The sequence below is a fragment of the Lagenorhynchus albirostris genome, chromosome 4, assembly GCF_949774975.1.
Source record: "Lagenorhynchus albirostris chromosome 4, mLagAlb1.1, whole genome shotgun sequence".
NCBI lineage: Eukaryota > Metazoa > Chordata > Mammalia > Artiodactyla > Delphinidae > Lagenorhynchus > Lagenorhynchus albirostris.
Window position 1 is genome coordinate 83,146,944 of NC_083098.1, and position 14,130 is coordinate 83,161,073.

The window sequence follows — 14,130 nt, forward strand, 5'->3', positions numbered from 1 at the left end:
AAATGTCATTTAACATTTAATGCAAGCCTGTAAGTTACATATTAGTGTATCCTAATCTATAAAATAGTTAAGGTTTAACAAATGGCAAAGACATTTTTTTTGAGGTTGATCAGAAACTTTTATTTGGTCCTTATCATTTATGAAGCAACCTACAAAATCATTTTCTCTATCTCTACCGCAAGCAGCAGCAGCTGCATCCAGGCCAGAAATGGAAGACACAAGTAGTGGAAGACCTTACAGAGAAAAGCTAACAGGTGAGATCTCTGCTTATCCAGGCTTAGGTGAAGGCAGAACAGGAGAAGTGTGTAAGTTCAGTATTCCAAAGACTCTTCTTCAAAGGCCTGCAGAGGGCCTAGCTGAAGGATGCGGGTACAGGCTCACAAAACTGCCCAGCTCAGCAATCAATCCAAAGTACCTTCCAGAAAAGCAAATTCATCCACAGCTTCTGTTGCATTACCCAAATCTCTCCTCTGAAGGGTTTTCCTCTTCCCTTGTTGAGCACAACAGTAGGCATCTTTTGCTATGGTTTCCATGGCTCGTGCCAAAATGAAGCTGGCTTCCTGTCCCGCGAGCATCATGTTGGGGTCCGCCTTCACCAAGGCCTTCACTTGCACCAGAGGCAGCCTTGAGAGATGAGCCCCACTCGTCAGGGATTGGGGCTGTGGAGCTGCTGCATCCCCACCGTTGCCCTCCTCCTCCCAGGAAAGCCCCGTTTCCAGCCACCATCCAGGCCCCCACTGACACTGATTTTTAAAAAACTAATTTCTGGATAGTAAACTATCGATTAAAAAAAAAAAAAGCAAAACCCACATTGATTGGAGTATGTCAAAGGGACACAGGAGCCAACTGAAATAGCTCTCAATGGCCAAAGCTAGAACAATTTAAACAAAATGTAGTACTAGATTATAACCCAGAGTATAAAATAGCCATGAGTTCATACTGATATAAATGAATAGGGGATAAGAGACATATATCCCTTGCAAAAGATTTCCAAATAATTTATATACTCTACCTTCAAGAAGGTAGAGCTTAATTCAACCTACTCCTATAGGGTCAGCTGTGCATAGACTTCTTTCCAGTCTATAATAGAGGACTGTAGGGTGGGGAAAGTAGCTTTACTCGGAGAAACCTGACAAACGCCATCCAGCCAGGTGATCAAGGTTAACATTAACCGTGAGGAATGTTGACGCTATGTACCCTGATATGACGTGACGAAACCAGCACTTTACCTGTGGTTCTCCTCCCCCAAAACTCCTAACACTTGTCTAATGAGAAAACATTAGGCAAATTCCAAGAGAGGGGCATCCTACAAAATACTTGATCAGTACTCCTTGAAACTGTCAAAATCATCAAAAGAAAAGCCTGAGAAACTGTCACAGCCAAGAAGAGCCAATTAATGGTTCATCAATTGTTACAAATGTATCATACTAATGTAAGATGTAATGGGGGAAACGAACGAAAGGTATATGGGAACTCTAATATCTTCTCAATTTTTCTGTAAAACTAAAATCATTCTTATAGCATAAGGAATATAGTCACTAATACTGCGATAACTTTGTAAGGGGACAGATGGTTACTAGCCTTATCGTGGTGATCATTTCATGATGTACTTAAATGTCGAATCACTATGTTGTACATCTGAAATTAATATTATCAACTATATTTCAATAAAAATAATTATTCCAAAATATATTTAATTTTTTTTAAGTCTACAGGTACACACAGTAACATAAATGTATAGAAAAAAGTGTAGAAACACACTAAACCGATAATATTTTTATGGTAATTTTCTTACCTGTACTGTATAAGTTCTTATATGGAAGATATATATGTAATTACTATGATAATTTGGGATATATTGGGGGGACGGAAAAATGAAAACCAGTTTAGGCTCATCTCTTATCAGCAGAAAAATTTTATTCCTTTTAAGGACAAACCACATCCAAGGCCTTAGCTAACAGACACAAACCAAAGTAGCCATTAAAGCATTAGATACTGAGGTATAAGACATACAATGAGGGGAATGCTTTGCCATCAGAGGGTGACACCAAACTTGCTCGATGGAGCTCTGCTAGTGCGTGGGCGAAGTTGAGGATAAGTGCGTATCTGTGGAACCGAAGGAGAACAGCTGTGCTCTACAAGTACTAAAGCATTTAGACCACATAGGTAGGGATATACTTTCACGACGAAGGGAAGGGGGGAGAAAGCGAAGTGCCCCCCCACGAGGCATTAGGCTGCCTTGCAGAGGGCCACGGCGGAGAAGCGGACCTCCCCTTGCTCACGCTCAGTGAATTCTCTGCAGACCTTGGCGGCGTCCTGAGGAGGAGGAATGTCATGAATTAAGGTCTAAACAGCAACAGCTCAAAATGAAAGCTTCAAGCAGAAAGTATTAGTAAGGTCTATTAATGCCCAAAGTTCACCCTGACCCACTTTAAACCTCCCAATAAACTTGAAAACCAGGGCTTAAGGCAAGAGGAAAAAAATCAGGTGATGAGGGCTTTCCCTGGTGGAGCAGTGGTTGAGAGTCCGCCTGCCGATGCAGGGGACACGGGTTCGTGCCCCGGTCCGGGAAGATCCTACATGCCGCGGAGCGGCTGGGCCCGTAAACCATGGCCGCTGAGCCTGCGCGTCCGGAGCCTATGCTCCGCAACGGGAGAGGACACAACAGTGAGAGGCCCGCGTACCGCAAAAAAAAAAAAAAAAAAAAAAAAATCAGGTGATAGGAAAGACAAGGACCCACATCACAAATCCAGCTCCAGAAGCTTTGATTCCTTTATTCTTTCTACCAAATGCTCTGTGCTTCTGCCACCTTGTGCCTAGTTTTGACAAGAAAACTATACTCTTGCTCTTTCCCTCAAATCCAAAGACAGAAAATTGATTTCTCTTCCATAAGGAAAAAGTTCTAACTCAGAAATTCCCAGAGTAAAGACAGATTTATTTCAAGTAAACATTTTACAAAACAGGCTTAAAAAGTTCAAATACCTGGTATTCCAAGCACAGATAAGTGATGGATTCCTACATATTTAGGGAATGACATGTGTTACTAATTCTAAGACCTAGATTACAAAGATTGGGAATAGAAAACTGACCCCAATGTTACTTGAGAAATTCTGGGGTTTAAATGCCTTGGGATCAGAATATCAATCACTGTTCAATGTGTAAAAAGTCCAGTGCAAAGAAAGCCCCACTAACAATGTTAAATACGAGACCTTCAAGAGGACAGTGGATATGCTATGACAGAGACCAGTCACAGAACATCAGCTCCCAAGGCCTAAAAATCACCAACCTGATAATGAGTTGTGGTCCTGAAAAAGCATCAACCCCACCCCGGTTTTGTTTCTGCTTTGGAACCACTTAGAAAAACTGAAGAGGATCTAGAGTAACATCTACATTTGATTCTATCAGAATTTTTAATATATTGATATCCCAGACCTGCCTTCCCCAAAGCCACTTTCCTTTAGGACCCATGCTCTTGATTAATGTTAAGGGTGTGCCTGTAAAGACAACAGCCATCTCCTACACAGACAATAAGCAGTGACCTAATTCACTCAAGTTTAGGATACTTGGGTTAAGTTTATGGACTTTCTCACCAATTTAACAAGTTAATTCGGGATATAGTTTAGACAACCTAAAACATCTCTAACCATATAGAACCAGCCTTACTTAGGATAAGAATTTCCACTAATTAAGATGCTATTTTCCACAGGGAGATCAGCTCGGTGCTGATCTCCCTGTGGGGTGGGATAAGGGGTGGGATAAGGAGGGTGGGAGGGAGGGAGACGCAAGAGGGAAGAGATATGGGAACATATGTATAACTGATTCACTCTGTTATAAAGCGAAACTAACACACCATTGTAAAGCAATTATACTCCAATAAAGATGTAAAAAAAAAAATGCTATTTTCTAGTCAATTAATTTAAAATGTGATTCTGGTGTTTTTTTTAAAAACAAAAAAAGTTTTACCTTCCCCACACCTCATAAATTCTACTCACATAACAGTTTTAAGTACCCTATGCAGAGCACATTTTATGGTACAGGTATACCTCATTTTATTTCACTTCACTTTATTGTGCTTTGCAGATACTGCATTTGTTTTTTTTGGCAAATTGAAGGTTTGTGGCAATCCTGCATGGAGCAAGTCTATCAGCATCACTTTTCCAGCAGCATTGGCTCACTTCATGTCTGTGTCACATTTTGGTAATTCTCATAATATTCCAAACTTTTCATTATTATTATATTTGTTATGGTGATCTGTGATCAGTGATCTTTGATGTTACTATTGCAAAAAGACTGACTCACTGAACACTCATAGATGATGGTTAGCATTGTTTTAACAATATTTTAAATTAAGACATGTACATTGTTTTTTTATACATAATGCTACTGCACACTTAACAGACTACAGTATAGTGTAAACGTAACTTTTATATGCAGTAGGAAGCAAAAAAACTCAAAACTTCTCTTTATTGTGGTATCTGCTTTACTGCAGTGGTCTGGAACTGAGCCCACAATGTGAGGTGTGCCTGTATTAGGACAGTGTTCGATAGGAGTTGGTATGTACCTAGGAAGCTTTATTAGATGGACCAGAATCTTTCCTCCAAATAGGTCACACCCAGAAATTCTGCCCCTGTTCTTATTCTCTCCCATAAGTGAATCCTGACTCTCATGCAAATCCCCATTCCGTTTCTCTAGATCTAGTTCTCATTCCATATCACTATTCTCATTTACCCCTGGTATATCCAAGAATTAGCTCTGACTGATCTCAGGTGTATGTGACAGCAGGCTAGAGAAAGTGACCGTCCCTCCTAGGACTGCATCATTTGGTCCACTAGTACCTTGAGGTCATCAGGTCTACGATGTTCCAAAGACAGGTCTACTATAAAGGTAGTATTGTACAGTGGCTAAGAGCACAGACTCTAGAGACAGACTGTCTAGATTTGAACCGTGATTCTGTAGTTTGCCATTGACCTTGGGCATCACTTACCTCTGCACCTCCGTTTCCTCATCTGTAAAATGTAATACTAACTACCTCAGAGCATCATTAAAAGGAGTCCATGAAAGAGGTAACTAACTTAGAACAGCATCTAGCATGGAGTCAGCAAACTGCAGCCTGTGGGCCAAATCCAACCTGCTGCCTGTTTTTGTTAATAAAGTTTTAATGGAACACAGCCATACACATTCATTTAGACACTGCCTATGGGGCTGCTTTGGAGCTGTCACAGCAGAAATGAATACCTGCAACAGAGCCCATATGCTATACAAAGCCTAAAATATTTCCTGGCTCTTCACAGAAAAAGTTTGCCAACCCCCCCCCAGTCTACACACAAGAAGCACGCAAAAAAGTTTAGCTGTTATTACAGCAAATGAAGTAATTATACCTCAACATCATTTTAAATTTTATCACAATTAAGCCATTTTCCTTTCTAACAGCAAATTGACTAAACTCTAGAGATTCATTTTTTAGAGGGCAGAGGACTAGTCTACCAACTCGTGTTCAGAATTAAGAGATTTCTGCCGTCACTTTTACCAGGACGGTTACACAGTGACCCTGGATCTTAAAGTTCTGGTCAGGCATGGTTTGAATTTGCTTCCTTTGACCTGTTAACAGTGGACCCGACCGTGTGGGAAGAAAACAATCACAGAAGTAACTGCCTAACCAGAATCCATAGTATGCTACCTACAAGACTGACCCAAATCCAGCCATCAGAGAGGGATTAGGAAAGGCTTGGGTTGCTGTTCCATGAGTCTGAGTCATTGGCTATGATGTAATCTGACAAGAGGACAACAGTCACCTTAACCTCACAAGGAAATAAACAATGGCTTTCAGGCTAAATCTAACTGTGGGCTAAAGACAGCACGCAATACAGATCAGGCAGGGCTGCTCTAAAGGATGCTGTTTAAGACTATTTGCTATAAAATAAAGCAAACAGAATGACTGAGATGATCTTTAAGCCCTAAAGACTGCTCTCATCCCAGATGACTGACGCTGCCTGTACCGAAAACGGTTTGCACTTTAGAATAGACAAACTGGCTCAAGAAATATGGGCCCTAGCGGAAATGGATTCCAAAGACTACCTGCAGCAGTGAGCCCTCTGAACTGGCGCCATGGTTCACCGGAAAAGGCATCCGTCCATCTGTAACGAAAAAGCCAGGCATGTCAATTTTCTCTGCACGTTTTCTGTCTACTGTGCTTGTCCAGCTTAAAGGCAAGTTTTAGATTCTTCCAAATACCACTGCCACTCCCACAAAGGTTAGGCTGGTTATGAAGCAACAGGCTGGAAATGAGGTTCAAGTGTTCCTAGATATCCACCCCAGGCAATTCTAGTCTAAAGCACCAAGACCACAAGACCACACCAGGCCAGACTAGCTACCCTACTAGGAGGGCTTGTGCCCATCTCTTGGGAAGGACCACAAAGCAAGTCAGTAGTCTATGAGGTACACGGAAGGTGGAGGGAAGAAAAAGGATCCTTGAGATTTCATTTGCCCCTCAATGACTGCTGAGCGGCCCCAAGTTTTCTTTGCCCTTGCTTGCCATAGGTAGTATCTTGGCTTGAGATGACACAGCTGCAAGTCTTCCTCCATTAAAAGGAGATGGCTCTTCTTAATACAGAGATGGACATGTCTGAATTCTTTTTACACAAACCAGGTTGTGTTTAGGCATTTACCTCCTTCCAAAAGTATTCCTTGCCTGGAAAGGATGGCGGTGGAGACCTTATACTGGTGATGCTATTACAGTGGAAGGTGGAAAGGGAAAATCTGAACGTGTATACTTTGAACTGGCTGATCAGTTCTCTTTACTGGTTTGTAACTAAAGCCATTCATCCCGCAGGCCAGGTTCCTGAGGGAGGTGCTCTGGGTATGATAAAGGGTTAAGTGCCCCCTTGAGAATACCTCAGTGTTCTGGCTTCATAAACGGATATACTAAGTGCCGCCATAAAGTCACACACCAGTCCTGTGAGAGGAATTATGTCTGAGAGAAGGCATGCATCTATATTAGATTCCAAAACTGGAGTGAGACGTACCAAGTTCATAGAGGTGGCCATCCACGTTGTTAAACAGAATAAAATGAAAGTTCACTTTGTCATCTACCTGCAGAGAGTCAAGATATTTTTTCGAAAATGAGTTTTTATTGTATTATAAACTGCGTTTAAAAATAAAGCTGGAAGAAAAGATATAAATGACATAACATTGTGTAAGTTTAAGGTCTACAACCTGTTGATTTGATACACATATTTTGCAATATGATTATTTTATAAGCAGACTTAATTTGTTAAAAATAAATTCTCTAAGTAAATATGCTTGAACCAACCTGCCTACATATTAAATGATTATAGCGAATATTTCTTTCTTATATACTAGGTACTATTCTAAGACCATTAAAGTAGATATACTGTAACTCTCAGAACTCTAACACTTGCTTTTTACTGAGGAGGAAATTAAGGCTTAGAGAGGATAAGTACTTCACCCAAGGTCAAGACTAGAATGTGACAGAGTCAACTGCAGTTATACAGACACTATCACTGACTTCAATCTAATCAACAGTTGACTTGAAGGCTGTGTTCAGATTAATGGTACATTTAAGTCATCCAGAAACTTTTAGTCCTTGTTGGTCCAGCTTGCTCTCCAATAGACTGTGAGAAGAGTATGTGAAATGTTCAGTTATTAAGATGGGTGCTACTCAATTAGACCCATTTGGATCTATATAAAACACTACCAGCCTGAATTTACTCAAGACTGTGTCAACTGCCAATCAGATATTTTGAAGAGCCATTTCTATGAACAGGTCTGGTCAAGGCATTATTCTGGTAGAATTTTCTGGCATTCATCAGCCTTGGGTGGAAACATGTGCTGTGTTCCAGTAAGAGGTTCTTGCACATATTTCTGGGGAAACATGGGTGACACCTGGACAGCCTGGCTGTAACTTGTATTTACCCGACACTGGCCTTCCTGTGCCACGGCATCATGGGCTGCCTGGATGGCCTGCAGAAAACAGAGAATAGTTAGCACGAAAACCTCCAGGGTTATTGAAAATCGATGCTCTAGACGTTCTCTTCCTACCTCATTCTTTTCAAAGCATTTTGCTCTGTCTTCAGGGGACAACTTCTCTGTTTCAGAAAGAAACTGTTTCAGAACTGACCCATCCTCTTTAAAAAAAAAAAAAAAAGAGAGAAAAGAAAAAAAAGCATATGTTAGTACCGGTCTAATGCAAATGGTTGCAATTTATTGCTGACTTAAGCCACTGCAATAGTCTGTCACGTTTGGAAACCTGACTTTTTACCATGGCCTCTGAGGATATGGATGAGCGAGGTGCCTCTTCCCCAGCCTTTTTCCAACCACTCCCCTTACTGCATTCAAGCCAGAGAACTCTCAGTTCCTCCAGCATGCCAAGCTCTTCCTCACATCCTCCCTGTCCCCTGACCCCTCCCCACCTTCCACCTCACCCTCACCTCTCAGATCTCCTACCACCTCTGTTACAGCACTGATCCACTGGTAACATGTATTTGTGAGACTTTCAGTGCCATAAAGGCAGGAACTGTCTTGTCTATTGCTCTTATCTGCAGCACTTAGCAATGCACAATTAATGTTTATTGCATACATGATGTAACAATAACATTCTAATCTATCAATATCAACAGTTCTCAAACCAAGACTTTTATTTCAGGGTAGAAAATGCAATCTTAGTAATATGGTTATCCAGAAAGACTTCAACCTACAGATCTTAAATAGAAATACAAAGACCCTAACAGTCTGGCCTAGAGACAGCTAACTAGCTGATGGTTGGCATAAGCATTTTGTCATTGCTCAGTGTGGATGAGTCTAGGACGCAAGAGCAACTTGTATTTCAAAAGACCTCAATCTGAACTTTCAGCTCTAAACTTAAACAAATGTGTTAAATGGGGACCACTGAAAATCTGGAAATTATAGGAATCTTCTCAACTTTATGAGGAGGGCTGTGACTCAGATTAAGCCGTGACCATGACCATGACCATGTTTATGGAAGAGTTACAGTATCTGTGACCTCAGGAACACAGTATTCTAAAAGAAATGACACTTACTGCAGAAGAAATAAAAAGGATTAAACTACGACTTTTTAATGACTCACTCAAGTCAATATTTGAAAAAAGCAACTTCTAGAAGATCTGGACCTTTGTGGCCAGACGAGCCTTTTTTTTTTTTTAAATTTCAGAAGTATACCAGGAGTAGAATCTTGGCCACAATTCCCTTGTTTAAATTAAAAAAAAAAAAAAAGTATTTGACCTGCTACAAGCAACAGCATGGACTGTTAGTTGAACTTATTCAATTCTCAGCCACCCCCATCCATTGTCTAAATCAGGAGTTGACCGACTACTGCCACCTAATAAAGTTTTATTGGAACACAGCCACATCCACTGCTCTACATCTTGTCTATGGCTGCTCTTGCACTACAAGGGCAGAGATTATGTGGCCCTCAAAGCCTACAAGATTTACTCTCTGGCCTTTTAAGAAAGTTTGCTGACCCTTGGCCAAAATCATACACAATGCCGTGTATTTTAACATATTTCAATGCTGTTACTTGCGCTTCTGACAACTTAAGGGCTGAGACTCATCTCTTCTCTATCCTCCATGGCATCCACTGGAGGCGAGCTAAAACTCCTGACCCAGCTTTGTTCACAGATGGATCTCTCAAGGTGCCAGCCTGCGGCTAGGCCTCCCTGCAGGACCTCGCACTGTGTCCTGCTGCTTTAGGCTGTTTTGGTTCTCCTGTTGCTTATGAGACACAGCACCATTAAAGAAAGGTCCTGAAGGCTGGCATTTTACGCCTTAACAGCATCTCTAATTCTTTAGAATTGTCAAGACCAGCAGGAGGATCTGCACATGAAGAGCCCAGGCAGAGAGGCAAGTACAAAACTGCACTGTCACCCGCCCCGCCTCTCCAGGTGGAGGAAACCACACTATGCTTCTTGGATGCGCTTCCCTTCCTCAAAAGGGAGGAACGATGAGAATTCACCCGCTGATTCTATCTGCATAAGTAGATTTTCAAAAAAATCTAAATGGCTTTGCCAAACAGAGGCTTGGGGGTGTTGGAAGGGAGCATTACAGTTAATTAAAGGTCAACCAGAGGATGACTGGCCTCAAAACCCACTCACCGAACTCCAGTTTGTCCTGATTATTGGCCACTGCATGAATGAGTCCGATGGTTCCACAGGAGTTGCCAATGGTCTGCTTCATGAAGTACACCTTAGGACTTACTTCTTGTCCCTTCAGCTCTTCAATCTGTTTTTTCCTGAAGTTCTCATGCTGTGAGTGCAAAAAAACACTTTTACATCTCAAAATGAAAATGCAAAGAACAGACAGCAGCACAGCGGGTTCCACCACCTAAATGGAAACAGAGTGGGAAATGTGACCAGGAGCCTTGGATCTAGGTGCTGGCTGGTGCCCAGAGAATGGCCCGTCTGCCACCCACGCCCATGCCAGCCCGTGGGGTTCTGACACTCCACCCTGATGCTGCAGTGCAGTAGCGGCCTTGGATTTTGCCCAAGACTTTGTCTAGACACCACTGCAACCTTTTAGCTTGAAATGGATGGCGTGCTGAAGTCAGAAAAACAGACAAGTTCGTTATTTTCTTCCTTTAACACTAACGACTTTCACACAGGCATTCCAATCAAGCGCTGGGCAGCTGAATGCCCAAGAACACCAGCTAGTTTATACCTCACTATTCTTTGAAGTTCTACTTCTATTCTGCCCAAATACATGTCTCTTCAAAAACAAAACAATACAAAACTTAACTAAAGAAAGGAGCAATTTAAAGAAATTAACTATTCCCTCATCCTTTTTTAGGAAGGAAAGACAACTGGTCTGGGGTGTTGGACTGTGATTTCACAAAACTTTCTCATCCTATAAGAGGAAGATGTAACTCTTGTTTGTCCTTGACAACCATACAATTTGAGGAGACTAGTTTCCTCAAAGCATTATCTCTTTGTACAGTAATATAGTGGGCTTGTCTGGCCCTTTCACTAACGAGTTCTAAAGACCTTAAAGGTATGACTGCTCAGTTAAAAGCAGGGTGCTGATGCCATAGAAACACTAATTTCTTGCTACTGGTATAAACTGTACGGAACCCGAGAAGTACATTATTTCTAGTTCTAGCAGCCTTGCATTACTGTACACAGAACTGAAGTAAGCCTCGTCTGTGGTACCATCAGAGGAATAAGCTCTCTTGTCCCACAAGATCAACTTAAACTCCAACTCGTAGGAAGTTCTAGCATCATGTATCTACCTACTGGATCCTTGAATTGAGCTACTCATTGACTGTTAAGGATTTTCACTTTTCTAAAAAGATTTAATTTTTTTGTAATGGGATAGCGTCATCCTTTAGGGTTGTCTGAGCTCCTGCACGCAGACATTTCTGTAAGTATTTCACGATCCCTTAAAATGTGTTAAAAGTAGTCCATTTAGGATTTCATAATATTCTTAGACAAAATTAGATGCTTTCTAAATTAACATTAGCTTGTTTGGAAGTCAACCTATAAACCTCGACTTTTCTTTGAATTTGCTTCAGTATTTAGCCCAATAGGTGTTTTGTGCCACATAACAGGCATTCAGTAAATCTGATAGACAGAACTGGAGCGAAAAGACATAGTATCGAGCTCTTTCAAACATAAAACATCCTACCCAGAATGTTCTACTAACCAAGATCTGCTTGATGCAGCAAAATGAGAGCAGTGGGCTTTTGCAAGACAAACGCGCTGCACCACTGCCTCCCCAAGGCCTCGCCTTTGAGCGCTGCTGCTCAAAAACCTCCGAGTCATCATGGTTCCTCTAATAAGAAACCTCTGGGAGAGGCTCAAATGAGAGAGAGAACATTGCACTTGATTTGATCAATAGGGAAGCTAATTTGACTTGCAATTATTTGGGAACTCCATTTTCACCTAAGTAAAGGCTTTGGCAATAACAAACGTGTCAGTGGGACTATCCTAATAGCTTTAATAAGTGTTTTTAACCCACAATACTTAGCCCATTTACTAGGAGGAATGCCTGGAACTTCCCATAGGGTTTAGTTTATGCTGAGGATGCTTCTAGAACCCCCGGCATTAGGATGGTGCTTCAGTTTAGCTCACTGTTTGAAACGATGCCGCATATCCTAATGCCCCAAGTTTCACTAAAGCAAAATTCAACCACTCCTCAATCAGGGGTCGAGTGGCAGCAATAGGAGATAGACAAAACCATTCTAATTAGTGGGATTCCACACATCCAAGACAACAATTACCCCAGCTACCTTTTTATATCTGATGCTCAGCCTTTAAGGTACATATATACTTGCACACTTGCAGGCGGAAGACCACCTAAAGGGAAATGAAAAAGCATTCCCAAGACTGGTCTAATGCCCACCTATTCACTTAACTACAAGGTCAGAGAGGAAAGAGATTGAGAGGTAGAAGGAGGTTCTCACACAGGAACCACACACAAATGATTAAGCTTTAGAAAAACACATTGGAGAAACTAAAGACCAAGTGTGTACGTTGTAGGGAGTGGAGGGTTGGGAAGAAACCCCTGAACCCACTGAAGACCCAGGCAGCAGAGGTGGAAAATTAAAGAACCTATTGTTTTCTTGTGGTTTAGGCAAGCCCATTCCCCTCCATTTTACAGCAAGGTGGGAGTCTGAGAACCAAACAATAAAACGACACGTCACAGCCGTTAAAGGAGAAAAACCAGCCAGCCATTCCTTGGCTCAAACTGCCAAAAAGCCTAGGTTCAAACTGCACTCATGAGTAGGGTGAACTGTCTTCCTGGATAATTGGGATGATGGAACTGAGATACTGCTTGTCCTCCAAATTCAAGGCAATACTGGATGGATGAACGACCAGGCAATAAACTGTTACAACAGAAGCCCAGTGAGTAGGTACCATGAAAGTGCGAGTTCCTCCCTCCATCCGCCACAAGGAAGGGGCAGTGTGCCAGCTCTGGGCGCCCAAGCCAGGACGGGAGGAGAGCCTGCACCGTCCTCGACGCCTCACTCCGGTCTAGGGGCAGCGCGCGCAGCGCCTGCGCACCCCGGGCCCCACGCCCTACCTGGGCCGTGAGAGGAAAGAGCAGCAGCAGGGCGCAGGCAGGCGCCGGCACCGAGCCCAGAGACTCCTCTTCCAGTCCCAGCACGTCCTCGAAGCGCCACTGGCCCGCAACCCCTAACCGGGCCAGCACCTGTGGGGAAAAAACATGGCGGCCAGGCGCGGAGACAGGCAAGTGGCGGGCACCTACCGGGAAGCGGGGGAGGCGGGGCGGCCTCTGCATCCTCGCACCTCTCCCTGGGCCTGGGAGGAGCCCGGCCCCGCCCCGCCCCCCACCCAGGCCGAGCGCGATGACACAGCACAAAGCGCGGCCCACACGTGGCTCCCGCGACGCCCGGGGCTAGCATCTGGGCGTAGCCTCCTCCATCCCACCTCTGACCGGTGTCACAGTCACCGCCGCCCCCGAGGCAGGGGCAGAGTGAGGGCACCCCGGCCGCGCCCCAGCCCCGCCGCCTCCGGAGCGCGCAGGGCGCCGCTCGGTCCCCGAGAAACAGCCGGAGCCGGTGGGCGCCTCCGCCTCAGTGCTCCCGGGGGAGGGAGACAGAGGCAGCCCGAGACGTCACTCACTTTGTTCAGCATCTGGAAGGCAAATGCAAAGAAAAAAAATGCAAAGATAAAAGCAGTCATTGATACCGCTAGCTGGTGAGGGCTGACCCTCGGCCCGGCGCTCCCCGAGTAAAAGTACACCTGATGCTCACCTCCGGGTTAATCTCCATCGGCTTCAGCTGCATCTTCGCGAACAACGGCAAGAAGCACAACCCAGAGAAGAGGAAAAACAGGGAGCGGAGACGCCCAGGCTGCAGCTATAAAGCACCGGCCTGACGCACTTTGGATGCCTGCGCAGGGGGAGCAGAGGCAAAACCAAGCGAAGAGAAACGGTCAGTCGCAGCCAAATGGGCACAAACCCCCCCCCTTGCGCAGCGCGGAGTGGTACGGCCAAGCCCCCAAACCTTGCAGTCTCACTTGCTGGTGAGATAATCTGGTGGTTGTGGAGATGGGTTTTGTTGGTGGGTGTTCCTTGAGCGTGTGGAGCAGTCCTTTTGATGGAGTCTGATTTTTTGTGACGTTTCTGGAAACCCACACT

The 14,130-nt window shown here is 43.7% G+C and overlaps 1 protein-coding gene across 2 annotated transcripts; it reads right to left on the reverse strand.

The window, feature by feature from the left end:
- Positions 1-1,897: 1,897 nt before the first annotated feature.
- On the reverse strand, positions 1,898-13,816 carry UCHL1 (ubiquitin C-terminal hydrolase L1). Of its 2 annotated transcripts, XM_060148286.1 has the most exons (9): positions 13,745-13,802; positions 13,614-13,625; positions 13,051-13,179; positions 10,128-10,278; positions 8,059-8,144; positions 7,933-7,980; positions 7,023-7,089; positions 6,076-6,134; positions 1,898-2,316 (listed from the first exon to the last, which is right to left on the reverse strand). In XM_060148286.1, exons 1-9 carry the CDS (start codon positions 13,775-13,777, stop codon positions 2,230-2,232), a joined length of 672 nt encoding a protein of 223 aa, XP_060004269.1. In that variant the 5' UTR covers positions 13,778-13,802; the 3' UTR covers positions 1,898-2,229. The 2 variants fall into 2 exon arrangements, with proteins under 2 accessions (XP_060004269.1, XP_060004268.1); XM_060148285.1 differs by having other exon boundaries at positions 13,051-13,625; positions 13,745-13,816.
- Positions 13,817-14,130: the final 314 nt, after the last annotated feature.

Coding starts and splice junctions, on each gene's coding strand:
- UCHL1 (XM_060148285.1), bottom strand. CDS start 13,269: ATGCAGAGGCCGCCCCGCCTCCCCCGCTTCCCGGTAGGTGCCCGCCAC. Junction 10,279..13,050: donor TCTTTCCTCTCACGGCCCAG/GTAGGGCGTGGG, acceptor TTGCACTCACAG/CATGAGAACTTCAGGAAAAA. Junction 7,981..8,058: donor AATGCTTTGAAAAGAATGAG/GTAGGAAGAGAA, acceptor TGTTTTCTGCAG/GCCATCCAGGCAGCCCATGA.